The sequence below is a fragment of the Mercenaria mercenaria genome, chromosome 7, assembly GCF_021730395.1.
Source record: "Mercenaria mercenaria strain notata chromosome 7, MADL_Memer_1, whole genome shotgun sequence".
NCBI lineage: Eukaryota > Metazoa > Mollusca > Bivalvia > Venerida > Veneridae > Mercenaria > Mercenaria mercenaria.
The window spans coordinates 83,521,524-83,542,284 of record NC_069367.1 but is presented as its reverse complement, the minus strand read 5'-3'; the positions used below and the strand labels follow the sequence as shown (position 1 = coordinate 83,542,284).

At 36.1% G+C, this 20,761-nt stretch overlaps 1 protein-coding gene across 2 annotated transcripts in view; it reads right to left on the bottom strand.

Moving 5' to 3' along the window:
- Positions 1–209: 209 nt before the first annotated feature.
- Positions 210–20,761, bottom strand: part of LOC123553762 (collagen alpha-2(IV) chain-like) — a 72,203-nt gene continuing 51,651 nt past the window's right edge. The window contains exons 30-36 of one of the 2 annotated variants that reach the window (XM_045343382.2): positions 19,450–19,594; positions 16,929–17,048; positions 14,195–14,402; positions 10,512–10,624; positions 3,294–3,499; positions 2,838–2,924; positions 210–2,309 (exon numbers count right to left, since the gene is read on the bottom strand). In XM_045343382.2, coding sequence (XP_045199317.1) covers positions 2,052–2,309; positions 2,838–2,924; positions 3,294–3,499; positions 10,512–10,624; positions 14,195–14,402; positions 16,929–17,048; positions 19,450–19,594 — 1,137 coding nt within the window. In that variant the 3' untranslated portion in view covers positions 210–2,051. Of the gene's footprint in view, positions 2,310–2,837; positions 2,925–3,293; positions 3,500–9,250; positions 9,364–10,511; positions 10,625–14,194; positions 14,403–16,928; positions 17,049–19,449; positions 19,595–20,761 lie in introns of both variants that reach the window. The other variant, XM_045343383.2, reaches the window with a different exon arrangement.

Genomic DNA, 20,761 nt, shown 5'->3' with positions numbered 1-20,761 from the left:
TCACCTACTACTTATCACCTTAAGAAGTTTGAGTGAAGGGGAACCAAATGGCCTTCCAACTGACAGACAGACAAACCCCACCAACAATAAGCAAAACAAAACAGCCAATCTTCTTCTAAATGGAGTGGGGGTGGGGGGACATAAAATGTCTTCATACTATACATTTGGAACTCTGACATATGTACAGCAAATTACAAGTGCAAAACAAGTTTATAAAACATTGTATTTATTTTCAGCTGACATGTACTCTACTACTCGAGATGAAGCAATATATTCAAATACAACAGTTTATCTCTCTCCCTTTATTCAAGATATTCATTACTACCAGAACTGTTACAGAGCCACCTAGCTGTATTCAAAATTATGTTACAAAAAACTTTGGATGTATATTGTTGTATTAAAAATGTTATTCAAGGGAGGCAATTTCCTACGAATTTTACCCTATTAAAGCCATTATTCAAGAGGGATAACTTCTAAATGTTATTATTACATGCAATAAAACTGGAAGACACCAATGTTGCTATGACAAATTCTGCCATTATCAAATCAACTATATATTACATGTATAGTATAAAAATACACACCTGTAAAGCATACAAATACAACCACTTCTGAATTTTGTTTTAGGCAAACTGCATCAAATATACAAGTTATTCCTCAATATACAATATCTAAAACAATATTTTCATAACTTCTTTTTTAAAGTCCCTCTATTATCCAGTTAACCTCTAACATGCCTGTTGACCTTATATTAAAATAGAGGTCAAATTCAAAAAGTTATGGAAGTGAAAAGATTTTGATGGATCCTTCATTAGCCATTTGCCACAATAAGCATAGTGTGCTTATTGGGAGTCAATGAACTTTCACCTTTAACTTACTTGGTTCATTTAGATAAACCACTTGAAACTGCATTATGGAGGAAAACTCTTTTTTTCAGAAAAAATACAAAAGCTTTAACAGTACTTACAAGCCTTAATATAATCAAACTCACACACACACACACTCCTATAGTCATGTAATTGATACATTTATTCGCTGTAGCAAAGTTATGTACATATATAAGGCAATAGGTATTTGCATAGAAAATGAAGGCACTTCTTGGAGTAAATTTTTTTTTCTTTTATTTCTTTTGTGTTTCAAACATAGTTGTAAGCTCTAAATCTTGCAAACCAGTCATAAGTTTGATCTTTAACTGGAAGAAAGTTTGAATAAATAAAAATTCAGAATTGTATTCCTTCCAAAAAGAGACCCTCTGTAGTTTTTTGTTTGACGGAGCAAGTGTCATGCAGAATGCTTGATTAATACTATGTTACATGGTAACTAGTCCTATCTTCCATCAGTTTGATTAGTTCTTACATATAATCAAAAAGCAACTTTTATCACAATGATCAAGGACAGATCTTCACAGAAAAACAACTGCTGTCTAGATTGGAAACATATATAAGTACAGTGATTTGCTGCAATCTAATCTTAGATTAAAAGTGTACACAGGTACTGACTTTGATTCAAACTTCAAAAAAAAAAATTCATACAAGTAATGTCTCAGAGGACTTTTTTTTGGAAGGAATACTGTACCCCCTTCAGTGATAGATTCAATCAAAAGTTTGATTAAATTTCTATGTCTTTTTTGTTTCATTAAATTAAAAAATTCTAAATTATGTGCTTAACTTATACACAAATGACAGCATTAATGACTAGAAAACACTCAACCATGATTAATTTTAAGCATAATGCACAAGCATTATCCCGGCAATAGCACCTTATGAAATCAGTTATAAAAATGGCTAACTATACAAATGTAATCTCAATAAAGTCTATATTACAATGAAAACATACAGTACATACAAAAACGTCCTCAAAAAATGAGAAATATACAAGAATCACAATGGAAAGATGCTTTTACTTTAATATACATGACTGAATTATCAATAATACTAATGAAGTGTCTATGATCAGAAAACAAATTTCATGTGTCCAAATTCTCTATATCTCCTAGGAGCTTTCAATTCTCAAGCTTATATTTATGATGTGATCATGATCCTAAAGATGCTTTACCTAGAGAATCTCATACACACTTGACAACGACTTATTCTCATTCTTAGATTTCCTGCTTTAAGAGTTTCTGATAATGGTGTTCTAAATTGAGCGTTACTATCTATAGTGGCTAGCCAGTAACTTGTTGACGTAGAATAATAGTTGCAAGTTCCACGACCATGACATTCAATCAGTGGAGTGGCACGGAAATCTTCAAGACAAGAACCAACTGATGCAAGATCAGTGCCTGCTCCATCGCCACCAGCACCAGTTCCCTGCAAGTATTAAACAATAATTAAAACAATATTAAAGAGACCATCCTTTTAAAACCATGAATTGTGATGAAAACTAAATACAAAATGTATTGCAAAACAGACTATTTTCTAACATGAAAAAAACAACTGTCCAGTGATTTGGGGATTCCTTACTAATACAGTATCTGTTGCTGAATGGCTAACTCCTAACCCTGGAGTCAGATTTTATTTTTCTACAAGAGTGGAATTGGACTTCACACTCAACAATCCCACCACAAACAAGGTAGTATGGGTCAGAAGTCAAAGAAACAGTCACTGTGCATAATCAACTCTATCTATAAACAATTAAAAATAAGTATTAAATAAACTGGACCTCAAATTGTTTTTGTTAAGAAGCAGCTTCATGCAGATATACATGTATGCCCTGTTTGCATTTTCATGTATTTATCCGCAATACTGAATGTTAACAATAGAAACTCCTTCAAGAGAGCTATTCACCACAAAGTAGCTACATGGACTAGCTCATGATGTAACAATGATTGTACATACCATAAGGAAACTGTATCCAATCCAGAGACCAGTCCAGCCAATAGGACAGTCTGGAATCCTCATTGTCTGACTGTGTATAGCTATAATCTGAAAATACACAAATAAATTTTGGTGTAACAAAATAATACTTTCTTGGGTGACTGGTTATCAATTTACTTAATTTCAAAACAGTTCCCAATTAAAGTGATACAGAACTTTGAAGTTTGAATAAGAATTAACTAGAGCTATGATGGAATGTAGTTAATACTCCCAGACACTGATACAGGGGAGGTAAGTGATCTGCATGCCAGCTAGAAGTGAACAATGGATGCTAGTTTTATGAAAATCGTTCAAACAGTTCAAAAGATATTGAGAGGACACCAAATAACGCTATAGGACATTCAAGTGTGACCCTGACCTTAGGCTTTGTGACTCTGGTTGTACATTTATCTTGTTTGGGTTAAACTACAAATTTACCTCAGACGGAGCTTCACAAACAACACATCTGCTGATGTAAGGTTCAATCTGGGCGCCCTCTACTGGATCCATCATGGCAGTCATGGGTTCAGGTGTGGACAGCCAGTAGCTGTAGTCACCACGCCAAGCTACGTTGCACACATTGTTGATATTACAGAACATGAATGGCATTGTGCTGAAACGTCGTAAACAGCTTCCTGGTTGACCTAAAAATATACAACCCACATCAATGGTGTGTTTGATTATGTCTCCATATACTACTTATTTCCTTTTTGTGTTCTTCAAGATTTCTCTTATCTAAAATTTCAATGAAACAAATTTAGTGTAAGTTCTATACAACTGCTAATTTTCATGATAAAATATATCAACTGTTTTTTCAACTGACAAACATCCTGCTACATATTATAAAGCATTTCCCATGGTGATAAACAAAATGACTATGAAAGAATACAAAATATAAAATAGTTTTACATCATTAACCATCTTAAATGATACGAATGATCCTAATTAATGTAAAAATTACCTCCCTTTACATAGGCAATGAAATTACCTCCCTTCACACAGGCAATGCAAGTGTCAACCTAACTCTGAATGAAACTGATATTGTCAGCTATTTTTTTTTTAATTCAATGCAAAACAGTTTCTATATTTAATTCTATTCTTGTAAAGGCACAGCCTTAAAATAATGGACAGGGGAGGTAATTTTTCCCTCTTATTGTTTATATATCATGCTAATAAAGGACAGACAATTTATTCATATGATTTTCTTTTAGAATCATTTAAGAAATATTAAGTATTATACACAGAAAGTGTTCCTTTGATAAGTTTACATAAGAAATTAGAAGTTCCTATAAACATGCAGAATCTATGGGGTCATGCACATTGTCTAATGAAGAGTTAAAATGAATAGAACCAGTGTATAGCTGAAAAGAAGATATCATAATGAGTAAGAATTTTAAATCGTAAAAACCACAAATTTTATACCAACAGAACACAAAACAAGAGTGTCATGATGACCCTATATCACTCACCTTGGAATAATTAAGATAAACATTCTGACCAAGTTTCATGAAGATAGGGTCATAAATGTGGCCTCTATGGTATTAACATGTTATGCTTTCCTTTGATTTGAGTGGTGACCTAGTTTTTTACCCCACATGACCCAGTTTCAAATTTGGCATAGGAATCATCAAGATAAATATTCTGACCAAGTTTCATGAAGATAGGGTACCATCATAAATGTGGCCTCAAGAGTGTTAACAAGCTTTTGATTTGACTGGGTGACCTAGTTTTTGATCCCATATGACCCAGTTTGGAAGTTGGCATAGGAATCATCAAGATAAACATTCTTACCAAGTTTCATGAAGGGTGTTAACAAGCTTTTTCTTTGATTTGACCTTGTGACCTAGTTTTTGACCCCACATGACCCAGTTTCAAACTTGGCCTAGAGATCATCAAGGCAAACATTCTGTGCAAGTCTGTATCAAATCAAAGCATAAATGAAACCTCTATATCCTTTCCGCAGCCTTAACGTACTAAAACGTATTAGCATCTGATAACCCTTTCACGCTTCCGTAGAAACAACATTTATTACACGAAACTTATTTTGAAAATATTTCTGAAATGTCTAGGTCTGCAGCTCTCAAATACGATTATATCTTACATCTGAGGCATATACTGACACTCTCAGACAACATCAAAAATGACATTTTGAGTGATTTGATGAAGTTCCAAAATTATCAATGTACCCTTGGTCCGTTACGGACCCCTGTGGGATTTCTGTTTATCCAGAGCTCAAATATTTTTTCATAGATTAAAAGCTGACATGCTGTACTAAAGTCCAGGTAATTTCAATTTGTAATAAAAGTGCTGAAAATTGGCTCCCCAATAGCAAAAACAAAAAAGAAAAAAAAAAAAAAGAAGTCCACGTGCATACATTTAGACAGGACCCTGCGTGACCCCTGACTATCTACGAATCAAAATGAGGCTTTCGTTTTCAAGTTAAGCATTTCTACTTTCATTTTATTTACTTCCGGAAATAGCTGAAGGTCGAGTGACGTCATTTTCTGTGTTGTCAAAAACATATATATGCCTGGCGAGATTGCATAAATATGTGCTGGCTGTCCTAAGGTTATGGCTGAAAGGGCCAATATAGAAAATTTTGCCCCTTTCAGGAGCAGTACCGGTAACTCTAGAACCAATAAAGGAATCTAGCCGGTTTTCGTAAAGGAACCTAGATCTTATTGTGACTTAAGTTGTGTGTAAGTGTGGTTAAGATCAAATGTAAAATGTCACTTCTATCATGTTCACAAGGTAAAAAGTAACCAATTTCGGCTCTTTCATGGGTCAATCAGGGGCCGATACTCCGGAACCTATGATTGGATCTGACAGATTCATCATGGAATCCAAGATCTATTGTTGCTAAAGATATTTTGCAAGTTTGTTTCAAATCAAACCATAAATGAAGTCTCTATATGGCTGCAAAAGCCAAAATAGCAAATTTTGGCCCTTTAATGGGCCATAACTCCGGAACCCATGATGGGATGTGGCCAGTTTTCAAAAGGAACCGAGATATTATGCCAATACAAGTTTGATTAAAATCGATTGCAAAATGTGATCTCTATCCTGTTCACAAGCCAAAATAGCAATTTTTGGCCCTTTAAGAGGCCATAACTCTGGAACCCATTAAGGGATCTGGCCAGTTTTCAAAAGGAACCGAGATATTATGCCAATACAAGTTGTGTGCAGGTTTGGTTAAAATCAATTGCAAAATGTGGTCTCTTTCGTGTTCGCAAGAAATTGTGGACGGACGGACGACGGACAATCACAAAAGCTCACTTTAGATGAGCTAAAAACAAGAGGGCCAAGATGGCCCTAGGTCGCTCACCTGTGAAACACACCTCAACAGTGTAAACATGTTTGACCTAGTGATTTCATGGAAACAAATATTCTGACCAATTTTCATTAAGATTGGACCAAAAATGTGGTCTCTTAAGTGTAAACAAGTATTTTCTTCAATTTGACCTAGTGACCTAATTTTTGACCCCCGATGACCCGTATTCAAACTTGACCTTAATTTCATCAAGGCTATCATTCTGACCAAATTTCATGAAGATCAATTGAAAAATACAGTCTCTATCGTATATACGAGGTTTTTCTTTGATTTGACCTAATAATCTAGTTTTTGACCACAGATGACCCATAGTCTAACTTGACCTAGATCTCATCAAGGCAATCATTCTGACTAAATTTTATGAATATCCAGTGTAAAATGCAGCCCCTATTGCGTACACAAGGTTTTTCTTTAATTTGATCGGGTGACCTAGTTTTTAACCCTAGATATCTAAACCCATATTCAAACTCGACCTAGATTTCATCCAGAAAAACATTCTGATCAAATTTCATGAAGATCCGGTGTAAAATGCAGCCCCTATTGCATACACAAGGTCTTTCTTTGATTTGACCTAGTGACCTAGTTTTGGACCCCAGATGACCTATATTCGAACTTGACCTAGATTTCATCAAGGCCTCTATCGCATACACAAGGTTTTTCTTTGATCTGACCTAGTGACCTAGTTTTCAACTCAGATGACCCATTTTCAAACTCGGCCTAGATTTCATCAAGGTAATCATTCTGACAAAATTTCATGAAGATCAGTTGAAAAATACAGCCTTTATCGCATACACAAGGTTTTACTTTGATTTGACCTAGTGACCTAGTTTTTGACCCCAGATGACCATTTTCGAACTTGGCCTAGATTTCATCAAGGTAACCATTCTGACAAAATTTCATGAAGATCAGTTGAAAAATACAGCCTCTATCGCATACACAAGCTAAATGTTGACAGACGACAAAGAGACAGACAGACGACAGACATCGAGCGATCACAATAACTCACCTGAGCAAGCTCAGGTAAGCTAAAAACGAAACAAATATATAAGAAAAGTGTAGAAACATATTTTCTTGATGGCCAGAGAAAGATTACATAAGATTTACATGGGGTATTGTCAGGTCATTGTAAAATATAAATGATGAGTGTCTAGACAAAAAGTACAGTCTGAAAAAAGTTAAAATGGACAAATCAGACATTTGGAAGTGTTGGATATTTGCTTCAGAAAGGAAATATGTACAAAGTAATAAAAGTATTTCAGTTTTCACGCTATCTGGGCTGAAAATTCAAATTTGAACAGTTAATTATATATCTAAATATGGTCAAAATTACAGCCTCGCATATCAAAATACAGAAAAGTAGCACAGACATCACAGAATTTGACAAATCAAGGGTCATAACTCCCCTGAAAAATCATTAAACCACAAAATGCCAATATGCTCACTTATGCTTCAAGCTGATCACTAGTAAGGTTTGGTGAAATTCAATCCAGTGGCATATGGCCAGTTGTTTAAATGCTGTAAAAGAAGACAAATCAAGGACCATAACTCCGGCGAAAAATTCTGAACCTGAATATACCCACGATATACATAACTAAACTCTGCAATGATCATTTTTATGAAGTTTGGTGTAATTTCTCCTGGTGTATTCCAGCAGCTGCGTAGACAAGGTAAAATTAACAAAAAAAATCAAAGGCTGTAACTCCAATACAAATCACTGAACCAAAATATGCTGATAACATGCACAATCAGGCTTGGAACTGTTTACTCCTGTATGGTCTAGTGGAAATCTGCCCAATTATATGAGAGGTAGCCTAACAACTACACTTTACAAGGATCACTTTCCTGAAGTTTGGTGTAAACCCGTCTCATTGTGTCCGAGGAGTTGCCACCATTTGGTGGAAGACATAATAATTTCATGTTTTTATGAAGCTGATTTATGAAATTTCATACACCTGAGCATGGAATTTAAAGCCCGACAAAAAATGTTGGTACAGCAACATGGTAGATAAAACCCAATATGGCTAAATTCCCACAACTAGAAGAACTGGACAGCTGAAGCTAAGTAGATAGATTGGGTGAGCTTCCCTTATATATATATATGAATATATATAGTATAATATATATGTAGTATAGATTAGAATTTTCCTTTCTGTGGCAGGAAAACCAACATCTCATACATATTTAAGAAAGAAATACTTCATAACTTGTCAAGAGAAAAACAAGAGCTCCGCCAAGCGGGGCAATATACGCCCGAAGGGTTACATCAGAGGATTAGAGCAAAATTTAAAGAACTTTACTGTTAAAGCCCAAAGGACAGGAACAACAAAGGGAAGAAATTCCAAAAAAAATTTGTAAGTCCACAAAAAAATCCTTACCAGGTACAGGTATGTCAAAATATGCCTAACAATTGGAGGTACTATCCATGTTGTACCACAGAAAAGTGGTCTCGGTTTTTCCCTACGGCAAATAATAAAAAAGTTTCAAAGTAAGCTATTTATAGTAATATAAAAGGGAAGTAATTCAAATTTCTTTATTGTAAGTGAACAAAAAAGGGATTTGCCAAATAAAAACAAGAGAACTGCAATGCAGAGCAATATACACAAAGAAGTCATATATGACCTTTGACCCCAAAGTGTGACCTTGACCTTGAAGCGAGTCATCCGAAACATGCGCTCTGCACATCATCTCGGTGTGGTGAACATTTTTGTCAAGTTTCTTTGAAATCCTTCAAGGGGTTCAAGAGTTACAAAGTGGACACGAAATTGCTAATGGATGGACGGACGTCCCGCCTAAATGAAAGAGAGGGCCATTTCTTTTGTTGTTTTCTTTTGTTTGAATAGGGGGCCCTGGCCCTTTAATCTATTGTTAACAGATTGAAACTATTGTTCTCTTTTGTTCTCTTTACTGTTAGATGGCCTCTCTTTCATTTCGGTTGCCCGGACAGACTGACGGACAGACGGACACCGGGGGTATAACATAATACGTTCCTTCGGGCGTATAATAACACTTGTAATTAACATAGCACAACAGAACAGGACTTTCGACATATTCTCCACGAATATACCTAATGCTTGACCATTTGTCCTTCCATTACCCTGCACATATGCAAACGAGTATCCGTCCCACATCTTGACAGTCCCCTGTGGACACTGTGCCTCATAACGTTTTTGACTGTGTCTGTAAGCACATCATCAGTAATATATGCTGTTCAAATATTGCATTCATATGTTATGTTACTATGTGTTATGTTGGAACAAGCTTATGTAGAACAAATAAATCAAGCCTTATTACACAGATGCTTGTTATGCAAGACAAGGCTGGAAGTTGAGAAATTAAGGTAGACAAGTGGTAATCACAACTGGAAAATTCCTTTCAATTGTATATTCAGTACTGTGAAATCAATTCATTTGGTCTGCATGAAATTTTCAGGTTTTGGCAAAAACAGTTAGATTTAATGGGAATAAGAATGTGTTTGAAAAAACAATGAAATTAATCTGTTTGTATCGAGATTTCATGGTTGCATCAATCCATGAGACTCACAGTATTGTGATTTCTGTATTCCCCAGCTGGTACAAAAAGCCATCAGCTAATTTGAATTATCAGTCGAAATATGCTGACATAGAAAACAAGAATATATAATCACATAGAACTTTCCAAATGTCATCACAGGTCCACTTCCTTACCAGTTACATGCTATTTCTTCCATATAAGTAAATATTCTTGTCTAGACTACAAATGTTGAAAGGAAATTTATTTCTTTGCTTAACTCGGTTTTAAGCAACTTTTCAAACAATGTTTCCAATAAATAATGGCAGTCAGCTAACCTTAAACATATTTCTGGATTTTCTATCCTAACCTGTTCTCCACAAGAACCTGACAACTTCTAAAGATAAATCAGAAGTGTGGGACAAATTACTTCAGACACACTGTCTTTCATCAAAGAGACAAGAAAAAGATTCTCTTCACTCTTGGCCTCAATCAGGGATAGCACTTGTCACCTCACAATTCTTAGTGTTGTGCTCTACATATAAAACTGACCATCACTTTGACGGGGCAAACACTGGAACTGAAATTCTGTTACATTTCATCTAGATCTACATAATTAGGACAGGAGAAGGTTTAGTAATCATTCAATGTTACATAACATCACAAGTTGGAAATGTTTGTTTCAAACAAGAATGCATGCCATGCATAATCAAACTAGCGCAACACTGTGCAACATTTTCCTTCCATGATGGGTCATGTCTCATCTATAACCTTTCACCTGAAAAAACCCTTGAGTTTACACAATAATGAACGTATACACCAATCAATCAGTAAATTACCTAAATCTTGTGAGTGTGCACGCTGATTTCCGACAACATATGAGAGAGAATATCCGTCCCACACCTTGCTGGTACCCGAGGGACAATCAGGAACGTATGTCTGCTGACTATGTCTGTAAGTATACACCTCGTATCATATGTTCAAACAAGAAAACACCTTAATTATACCATTTTTATTTCATCTAGATATCAGTAGTTTATCTGGATTAGAAACCTAACTTTGAGATGGAGTTTCTAGGATACATGTTTGTGCAATATTCCGGCTAACAAAAAGTGCAGGATCTAATTTGGAAATGTTTACATAATTTAAATGATAGGAAAATTATAAGGAATGATATATATGATGGTCCTGAATCGCTCACCTCTTCCCACATGATCCAGTTTTGAGTATGACGTCGTTTTTTCTATTATTTGACATAGTGACCTAGTTTCTGAGCTCATGTCACCCAGTTTTGAACTTGACCTAGATATTATCAAGATAAAAATTCTGACCAATTTTCATGAAGATCCATTGAAAAATATGGTCTCTAGAGAGGTCACAAGGTTTTTCTATTATTTGACCTATTGACCTAGTTTTTTAAGGCACGTGACCCAGTTTCAAACTTGACCTAGATATCATCAAGGTGAACATTCTGACCAATTTTCATGAAGATCCATTCAAGGGTATGGCCACTAGTGAGGTCACAAGGTTTTTCTATTTCAAGACCTACTGACCTAGTTTTTGATCGCAGTTGACCCAGTTTCAAACTTGACCTAGATATCATCAGGATAAACATTCAGACCAACTTTCATACAGATCCCATGAAAAATATGGCCTCTAGAGAGATCACAATGTTTTTTCATTATTTGACCTACTGACCTACTTTTTGATGGCACGTGACCCACTTTCGAATCTGACCTAGATATCATCAAGATGAACATTCTGACCAATTTTTATGGAGATCCATTCACAAGTATGGCCTCTAGAGAGGTCACAAGGTTTTTCTATTTTTAGACCTACTGACCTAGTTTTTGATGGCACGTGGCCCACTTTTGAACTTGACCTAGATATCATCAAGGTGAACATTCTGACCAATTTTCATGAAGATCTTGTGAAATTTATGGCCTCTAGAGAGGTCACAAGGTTTTTCTATTTTTAGACCTCCTGACCTAGTTTTTGACAACACATGACCCAGTTGTGAAGCTTGATCTAGATATCATCAAGGTGAACATTCTGACAAATCTTTATGAAGATTTTTTGAAATATATGGCCTCTAGAGAGGTCACAAGGTTTTTCTATTTTTAGACCTACTGACCTAGTTTTTGACCGCACGTGACCCAGTTTCGAGCTCGACCTAGATATCATCAAGGTGAACATTCTTACCAATTTTCATGAAGATCCATTGAAAATTATGGCATCTAGAGAGGTCACAAGGTTTTTCTATTTTTAGATCTACTGACCTAGTTTTTGATGGGACGTGACCCAGTTTTGAACTTGACCTAGAATTTACCAAGATGAACATTCCGACCCATTTTTATAAAGATCCCATGAAAAATGTGACCTCTAGAGATGTCACAAAGAAAAGTTTACGGATGCACGGACGGACGCACGTACGACGGACACCGCGCGATCACAAAAGCTCAATTTGTCACTTTGTGACAGGTGAGCTAAAAATAGGAACACAGTATGTATGAATTTACAACAAAATGTTAACCTGAAAAATAAGTTAACTTGTTTGTTCATTTGTTAACCAAGAAAAAATTGTATGATGAAAAAAATAAATTATGGCTTTACTGTTATGGAGACTTTATCATGAGAATTCCTAAGTAACATAGCCTAGTTCTACAAACATACATGAAAAAGCAACTTCACATCAAGATAATTCTTGAGGCAAATTCTGAGACAGTCACAACATTTGTCATTCATGATTTCAGCCATTCTTCAGAAACATGGCAAGGACAATTCAAAAGTCAAGTCTGTGCAACAACATGGTAAGTCTATTTAACTTTCAAAGCAACAAGCCAAAAAGACTTGTATCTTCAACAACACAATCAGCACATACTTTTTGAAGTCTTATTTTCACAGTAACAAAGTAATACCATACTGCAAGCTGATTTCACAGCACTAAGATCAGCTCATACCTTAAAAACAGTGTTTTGCACAGCAACAAGGCAAGCTCTTAAAATTGAGCCGCACTATGAGAAAACCAACATAGTGCATTTGCGACCAGCATGGATCCAGACCAGCCTGCGCATCCGTGCATTCTGGTCAGGATCTATGCTGTTTGCTTTCAAAGCCAACTACATTTAGAGAAACTGTTAGCGAACAGCATGGATCCTTACCGGACTGCGCGAATGCACTATGTTGGTTTTCTCATGGCGTGGCTCAAATCTTTTTACATTTAACATCAACAAGATAAGCACAAAAAGTCATACTTGAAAAAGGTCACACTTTTGTGGAACAGCATGGCAAAAGGATATTAACTTTATGACAATATGTATATAGACCAAACTTAAACTGTTAGATAAATTTGAATCTTATGGAATATATTTAGAGTTTGAAATATTTTTTAAGCTTATGTTGCTACCCCCAATATAGAGGCATTATTATACACAGTAAATCAGGTTTATATAGTTAAATACTGATTTCAGATTCTTTCAAAATTAGATACAGGTAAGTTAATTCAAAATTTGAAAGATCTTTTATTTTTAGTTTAATTTTTTAATGTTTACAGTCTTCTGTTTTCATGCAATATAAAAGTCCCTTTAACTGCAAAATTTATACATATACAGTGTTTATCTGAAAAAAAGCAGCAAAATGTCAATATCAGGTACACTTATTTAAGTTAGGCTTATATACTAGAGAAATGCTTCAGAACTGACTTGAACATAGCATTTAATAATTCAGTACAGAGATACCAAGGTAAGGCTATTGTAAACTCATTATTTGTTGTTGTATTTACTACAAAACTTAATGTTATACAGGCAGGTAACTTCAGGTTAGGGCATCAAATGGTTGTCTAACGCATAAGGCGCCAGCAGCTTGACCCCAGACACAGGTTTGAATCCCACACGGGTCATATCAGCATCCCTCATGTAATATTTAACTCAAAGTCAAGTATTGCAACTGGTCAATTTCAAGATTGGGCTCAGAATGGATCAATCATATGTTTCAATTTTCACGATTGGTCTCCAAATGCAGATTTATAACCTAAGGCCCAATGTCACAGTATAGAACTTGAATATTAAAACTGGGAGAAAATGTGTAGGCGGCTGGGTAGCTCAGTCGGTACAGCACTGGAGTATTCCGAGGTCCTGGGTTCGAGTCCCGGTCTGGCTGCACATTTTTCTCACCCTGTGACATTTGGCGTCCAACATTGGACCGTGACGGCATTACACTGGTTAGTCTCCGACGCCTGTAACTGCTTATGTGTTAAGTACCCACTAAAATTCGAGGATGAATTTCAAAATGGTGGGGAAAAATAACACAGTATAGAACTTGAATATTAAAAGGGGGAGAAGATGTGTAGGCGGAGTCAGCAGAGCACTGGAACGGTATTCTGAGATCCCGGGTTTAAGTTCCAGTGTGGCTGCACATTTTTCTCACCCTGTGACACCAATACTCGTTTTCTCCATAGTAACAGCCATGAGGTGGCACAAAAAGTCTTCAAGGTTTGTTTTCTAATCAGTATAAACTGAATTACCTTGCAAAGAAGAGACCAGGTCCACTACCGCTCAGACCATCAAAACCAGGGAGACCCACTTCACCAGGTGGACCGACATTTCCATCTCGACCGCGCAAACCAGGGAAACCATCATCTCCTTGTTCACCTTTCATTCCTCTAAGCCCGGGCTCCCCTTCAAATCCACGAATACCCTTCTCACCCTGGAGACCATCCAAACCAGGCAGACCTTAAGAAAAAGTCATTTATTCAAAAATATTTGGTTGTGAAAATATTCTGCCATTTCCATTCTACTAAATAAAAACACAAATAATTAATCTACATTATTTTGCATATTACATATGAGAAAAGTAATACATATTTCACAAACTAGTTATCTCTATCAAAAAAGTAAGCAAAATTCTTCACTTGTCTTGGTAACAAATAGAAAATGTTAATTCATCTTGCCTTCTTGGAGTTGCCTACATTTTGTTTGGTCAAGAGACATCATATGCTGACCCAGTACATTCAATATCAGGTCAGTTATTTCATATCAGATGTGTGATAGTCAAAAATGAATAATAATGTTAAATTTAGGGAAATACCAAAGTATTGGCAAGTTGATAAGATATTATCATTACAAGGTTGTAGGTAACCACCGAATTCTAGGAAATCTGCATTAGACTCAAACAACCAACCATATTTTATGAAACAGTATCAAAAATTTTCTATACATTAGTTTTCCTCACCTGTCAAGAACTGTCTGCTTAAATGGACAAAAATAACAAGAGGACCATGATGGTCCTGAATCGCTCACCTCTTCCCACATGACCCAGTTTTGAGTATGACGTCGTTTTTTCTATTATTTGACATAGTGGACTAGTTTTTGAGCTCATGTGACCCAGTTTTAAACTTGACCTAGATATTATCAAGATAAAAATTCTGACTTATTTTCATGAAGATCCATTAAAAAATATGGTCTCTAGAGAGGTCACAAGGTTTTTCTATTATTTGACCTATTGACCTAGTTTTCGAAGGTACGTGACCCTGTTTTGAACTTTACCTAGATATCATCAAGGTGAACATTCTCACTAATTTTCATGAAGATCACATGAAAAATATGGCCTCTAGAGAGGTCACAAGGTTTTTCTATTTTTATACCTACTGGCCTAGTTTTTGATCGCACGTGACCCAGTTTCGAAAATGACCTAGATATCATCAAGGTGAACATTCTGACCAATTTTCATGAAGATCCATTGAAAAATATGGCCTCTAGAGAGGTCAAAAGATTTTAATAATTTTAGACCTACTGACCTAGTTTTTGATCGCAGTTGACCGAGTTTCAAACTTGACCTAGATATCATCAAGCCGAACACTCAGACCAACTTTCATACAGATCCCATGAAAAGTATGGCCTCTAGAGAGGTCACAAGGTTTTTTTATTATTTGACCTACTGACCTAGTTTTTTAAGGCACGTGACCCAGTTTCAAACTTGACCTAGCTGTCATCAAGGTGAACATTCTGACCAATTTTTATGGAGATCCATTCACAAGTATGGCCTCTAGAGAGGTCACAAGGTTTTTTTATTTTTAGACCTACTGACCTAGTTCTTGACCGCACATGACCCTGTTTCGAACCTGACCTAGATATCATCAAGATGAACATTCAGACCAATTTTCATACAGATCCCATGAAAAATATGGCCTTTAGAGAGGTCACAAGATTTTTCTATTATTTGACCTACTGACCTAGTTTTTGATGGCATGTGACCCACTTTCGAACTTGACCTATATATCATCAAGATGAACATTCAGACCAACTTTCATACAGATCCCATGAAAAATATGGCCTCTAGAGAGGTCACAAGGTTTTTCTATTATTTGACCTACTGACCTAGTTTTTGAAGGCACATGACCCACTTTCGAACTTGACCTAGATATCATTAAGGTGAACATTCTGACCAATTTTCATGAAGATCTCATGAAATATATGGCCTCTAGAGAGGTCACAAGGTTTTTCTATTTTTAGACCTACTGACCTTGTTTTTGACGGCACGTGACCCAGTTTCGAACTTGACCTAGATATCATCAAGATAAACATTCAGACCAACTTTCATTCAGATCCCATGAAAAATATGGCCTCTAGAGAGGTCACAAGGTTTTTCTATTATTTGACCTACTGACCTAGTTTTTTAAGGCATGTAAATCAGTTTCGAACTTGACCTAGATATCATCAAGGTGAACGTTCTGACCAATTTTCATGAAGATCTTGTGAAATATATGGCCTCTAGAGAGGACACACGGTTTTTCTATTTTTAGACTTACTGACCTAGTTTTTGATGGCACGTGACCCAGTTTCGAACTTGACCTAGATATCATCAAGGTGAACATTCTGACCAATTTTCATGAAGATCTTGTGAAATATATAGCCTCTAGAGAGGTCACAAGGTTTTTCTATTTTAATACCTACTGACCTAGTTTTTGATGGCACGTGACCCAGTTTCGAACTTGACCTAGATATCATCAAGATAAACATTCTGACCAACTTTCATAAAGATCCCATGAAAAATGTGACCTCTAGAGTGGTCACAAGCAAAAGTTTACGGACGCACGGACGCACGCACGCACGGACTGATGGACGGACGACGGACACCGCGCGATCACAAAAGCTCACCTTGTCACTTTGTGACAGGTGAGCTAAAAACAGCATATATTTTTGTCTAGCTGTATTATGCCTACAACAGATGTTTTCTATTGGTTTGAAACTGGTACATACCTGGCAATCCTCTCAGACCATCCATTCCAGCCAATCCAGGCAGTCCTCTATCTCCTTTCTCACCATAGGATCTAGGTGGTTTTTCACTAATTAAGATTGGTCCAGGTTCACCCTTCATACCTACAAACACACAGAAGAATGCAACAAAATGTTTCCCAGAATGCAGTACCAACTTATTTCAGTCAGCATGAATGAGAGGCGTGGGGAAACAATTCTCTCTGACATACAGTAACAGTATAACCTCACTATAGTGACATTGCTGGAAAGATTAAAATGTGCTTGTTGCTACAAAAAAATAAATGAAAAAGAAAAGTATGTTTTGTGTGTGTATTTATTCCTTAGTAGTACCTTTTGTCACACTAGGAAACGTTCACCTCACATCTCTATCATTACTCTGGACTCTGAGTTTCACATGATTACTTATTTCTAAAAAAAAAAATTTTGAAGAAAAGAAAACTTCTATCATTATGTACCAATACATGTACTTAACCATTGCTATTTTTTTGCCATAATGGCCCTATATCGCTCACCTGTTATCATTGCATTTAATGACAAGAAGTCAAAAAATCATAATCAAGATCAATCAAAAGAATTATGAGAAAATATAGTCGAAATTTTCTTAAAGTTACTTCAAATAAAATTATTTTCAAATCAGGCCAGTAGTTTCATACAAGAAGTTTTCTGTATAGCCATATGGGAAAATTAGCCCCTCCCCCAGGCGGCCATTTTTTCAATGAATCAAAATTATTTGAAGGAATTTGATAGAGGGTCACCCAAGAAACATTTGTGTAAAATTATTTTGAAAACGGACCAGCAGTTTCTGAAACAAGAGGACCATGATGGTCCTGAATCGCCAACCTGTTCCCACATGACCCAGTTTTGAGTATGACGTCGTTTTTCTATTATTTGACATAGTGACCTAGTTTTTGAGCTCATGTGACCCAGTTTTGAATTTGACGTAGATATCATCAAGATAAAAATTCTGACCAATTTTCATGAAGATCCATTGAAAAATATGGCCTCTATAGAGGTCAAAAGATTTTTCTAATTTTAGACCTACTGACCTAGTTTTTGACCGCAGTTGACCCAGTTTCAAACTTGAACTAGATATCATCAAGATGAACATTCAGACCAACTTTCATACAGATCCCATGAAAAGTATGGCCTCTAGAGAGGTCACAAGGTTTTTCTATTATTTGACCTACTGATCTAGTTTTTGATGGCACGTGACCCAGTTTCAAACTTGACCTAGATATCTTAAAGGTGAACATTCTGACCAATTTTCATTAAGATCCATTCAAGGGTATGGTCTCTAGAGATGTCACAAGGTTTCTCTATTTTAAGACCTACTGACCTAGTTTTTGATCGCAGTTGACCCAGTTTTGAACTTGACCTATATATCAAGATAAACATTCCGACCAACTTTCATACAGACCCCATGAAAAATATAACCTCTAGAGAGGTCACAAGGTTTTTTCATTATTTGACCTACTGACCTACTTTTTGATGACATGGGACCCACTTTCGAAACTGACCTAGATATCATCAAGATGAACATTCAGACCAATTTTCATACAGATCCCATGAAAAATATGGCCTTTAGAGAGGTCACAAGGTTTTTCTATTATTTGACCTACTGACCTAGTTTTTGATGGCACATGGCCCAGTTTCGAACTTGGCCTAGATATCATCAAGGTGAACGTTCTGACCAATTTTCATGAAGATCTTGTGAAATATATGGCCTCTAGAGGTCACAAGGTTTTTCTATTTTTAGACATACTGACCTAGTTTTTGACGGCACGTGACCCAGTTTCGAACTTAACCTAGATATCATCAAGGTGAACATTCTGACCAAATTTCATAAAGATCCCATGAAAAATGTGACCTCTAGAGTGGTCACAAGCAAAAGTTTATGGACGGACGCACGCACGCACGGACGGACGCTGCGCAATCACAAAAGCTCACCTTGTCACTTTGTGCAGGTGAGCTAAAAAAAACTGCTATTGTGCAGACAAGGTCAAAATAGCTAATTTTGGCCCTTTCAGGGGCTATAACTCTGGAACCCATAATGGGATCTGGCCATTTCAAGAAAGGAACCAAGATCTTATGGTGATACAAGCTGTGTGCAAGTTTGGTTAAAATAAAATCGTAAATGAAACCACTATCGTGCAGACAAGAAATGGTTGACCCACGCACAATAGCAAATTCTGGCCCTTTAAGAGGCAATAACTCTAGAACCCACGATGGGATCTGGCCAGTTTTCGAATGGAACTGAAATATCATGCCAAAACAAATTTTGTAAAAATTTGATCAAAATTACTTGCAAAATGTGGATTCTATCATTTTCACAAGAAATTGTGGACGGATGACGGACGAAGGGCAATCACAAAAGCTCACCCTGTCACAATGTGACAGGTGAGCTGAAAATATTTTATCCAAAAGTCACATCAATCCAAAAGAGGGGAAGAGGTTTAGTTTAATTATACAGATTTTTTCTATATTCCATTTTATCAATACTCACCTTTGCTTCCATTGTCTCCTCGGAGGCCAAAGAAGCCATCAAGGCCATTATTTCCCCTTATGCCCTTGGGACCAGTGAATCCTGGTAAACCATCATTTCCCTTCTCTCCTTTACGTCCCGGGAAGCCTTCCAAACCTCTGTCACCCTAGTATAATAAATTATCAGAATTTTTAGTTCACTTGAGAGCTACAAAGAGTTTCACTGTTCCATAAACATATCTGGCAGAATCACTGCTCAGTTTAATTTATGCAAACTGATTTTTCTTATTCAAATTAAGAAATAATGAAGAAATACATGGTCATATTTCAATATACTGTTCATCAGATCTTTTTATCAATGACTGTCATAAACGAAGACTAAGGTAATTACAGTCAAGACTGCCTTAACGACCCCCTGAATTTTGCAACTCCCTGTCATATGTGACCCTATTTTATGCTCCGGACGCAATTTACTATTTAAATAGTCTGAATTAAGCAACCTCCTTACGCGACAAGCGACTGTGAAATCAGGCTCCTGAATAGATTATTAGACTGTTTTCAGCCATTATGAGATGCTCCCTCACAAGGTTTTACATGTGTATTGGGAGCAGAAAAATGTGCAGGCCGATACAGGACTCGAGCCTGCGACCTTCTGCTTGCAAGTCATATGCTCTATCACTGAGCTAATCTAACAATAGATATCATAGACTAACTATATGATACACACTGCTACACATGATAGAGTTACCGTTCATTATCTCGTGTGAAGTTGTTTGAGGCGAGAACTTATTTGTTTACAAAAAATGTCCAACGAAAAACATAAGAAAGAACAGTTTTGACATTTAAACAGCATATGAAGGCACTTTAATTGCTTGATTGGGCAAAACCAGTGCATCAAGTCATTGATGAATTTGGAGTTGAGGCATAAATTAACAATGTTCCCAGTGAAACAAAAATAAGACAGTATTTAACAAAAAAAACCAACAAAGTAAACATGGTTTAAAGATGCAATCAATAAATGAATAAATATTATAGAGCCATTAATACACAGAGAAACAAATGAACATAAACCTCAGTGTGTAAACAGTTCATCTATATCTAATGGACCATTTATATTTTAAAATCCAAATTATTGCTTGCCTTTATTCTCTTACCAGATCATGAGCTTAAATTTGTTTTATCAACATCATATGAATGATGCAAACTATTTTAAATGTTGTATTTTATCAAAATGCAATTACAGAAATAGTATTTAAACATTTTTGACTGCAACCGTAAAAGATGCCTATATATAAATATCCAATATACATACATGTACTTAATTGGAAAAATCA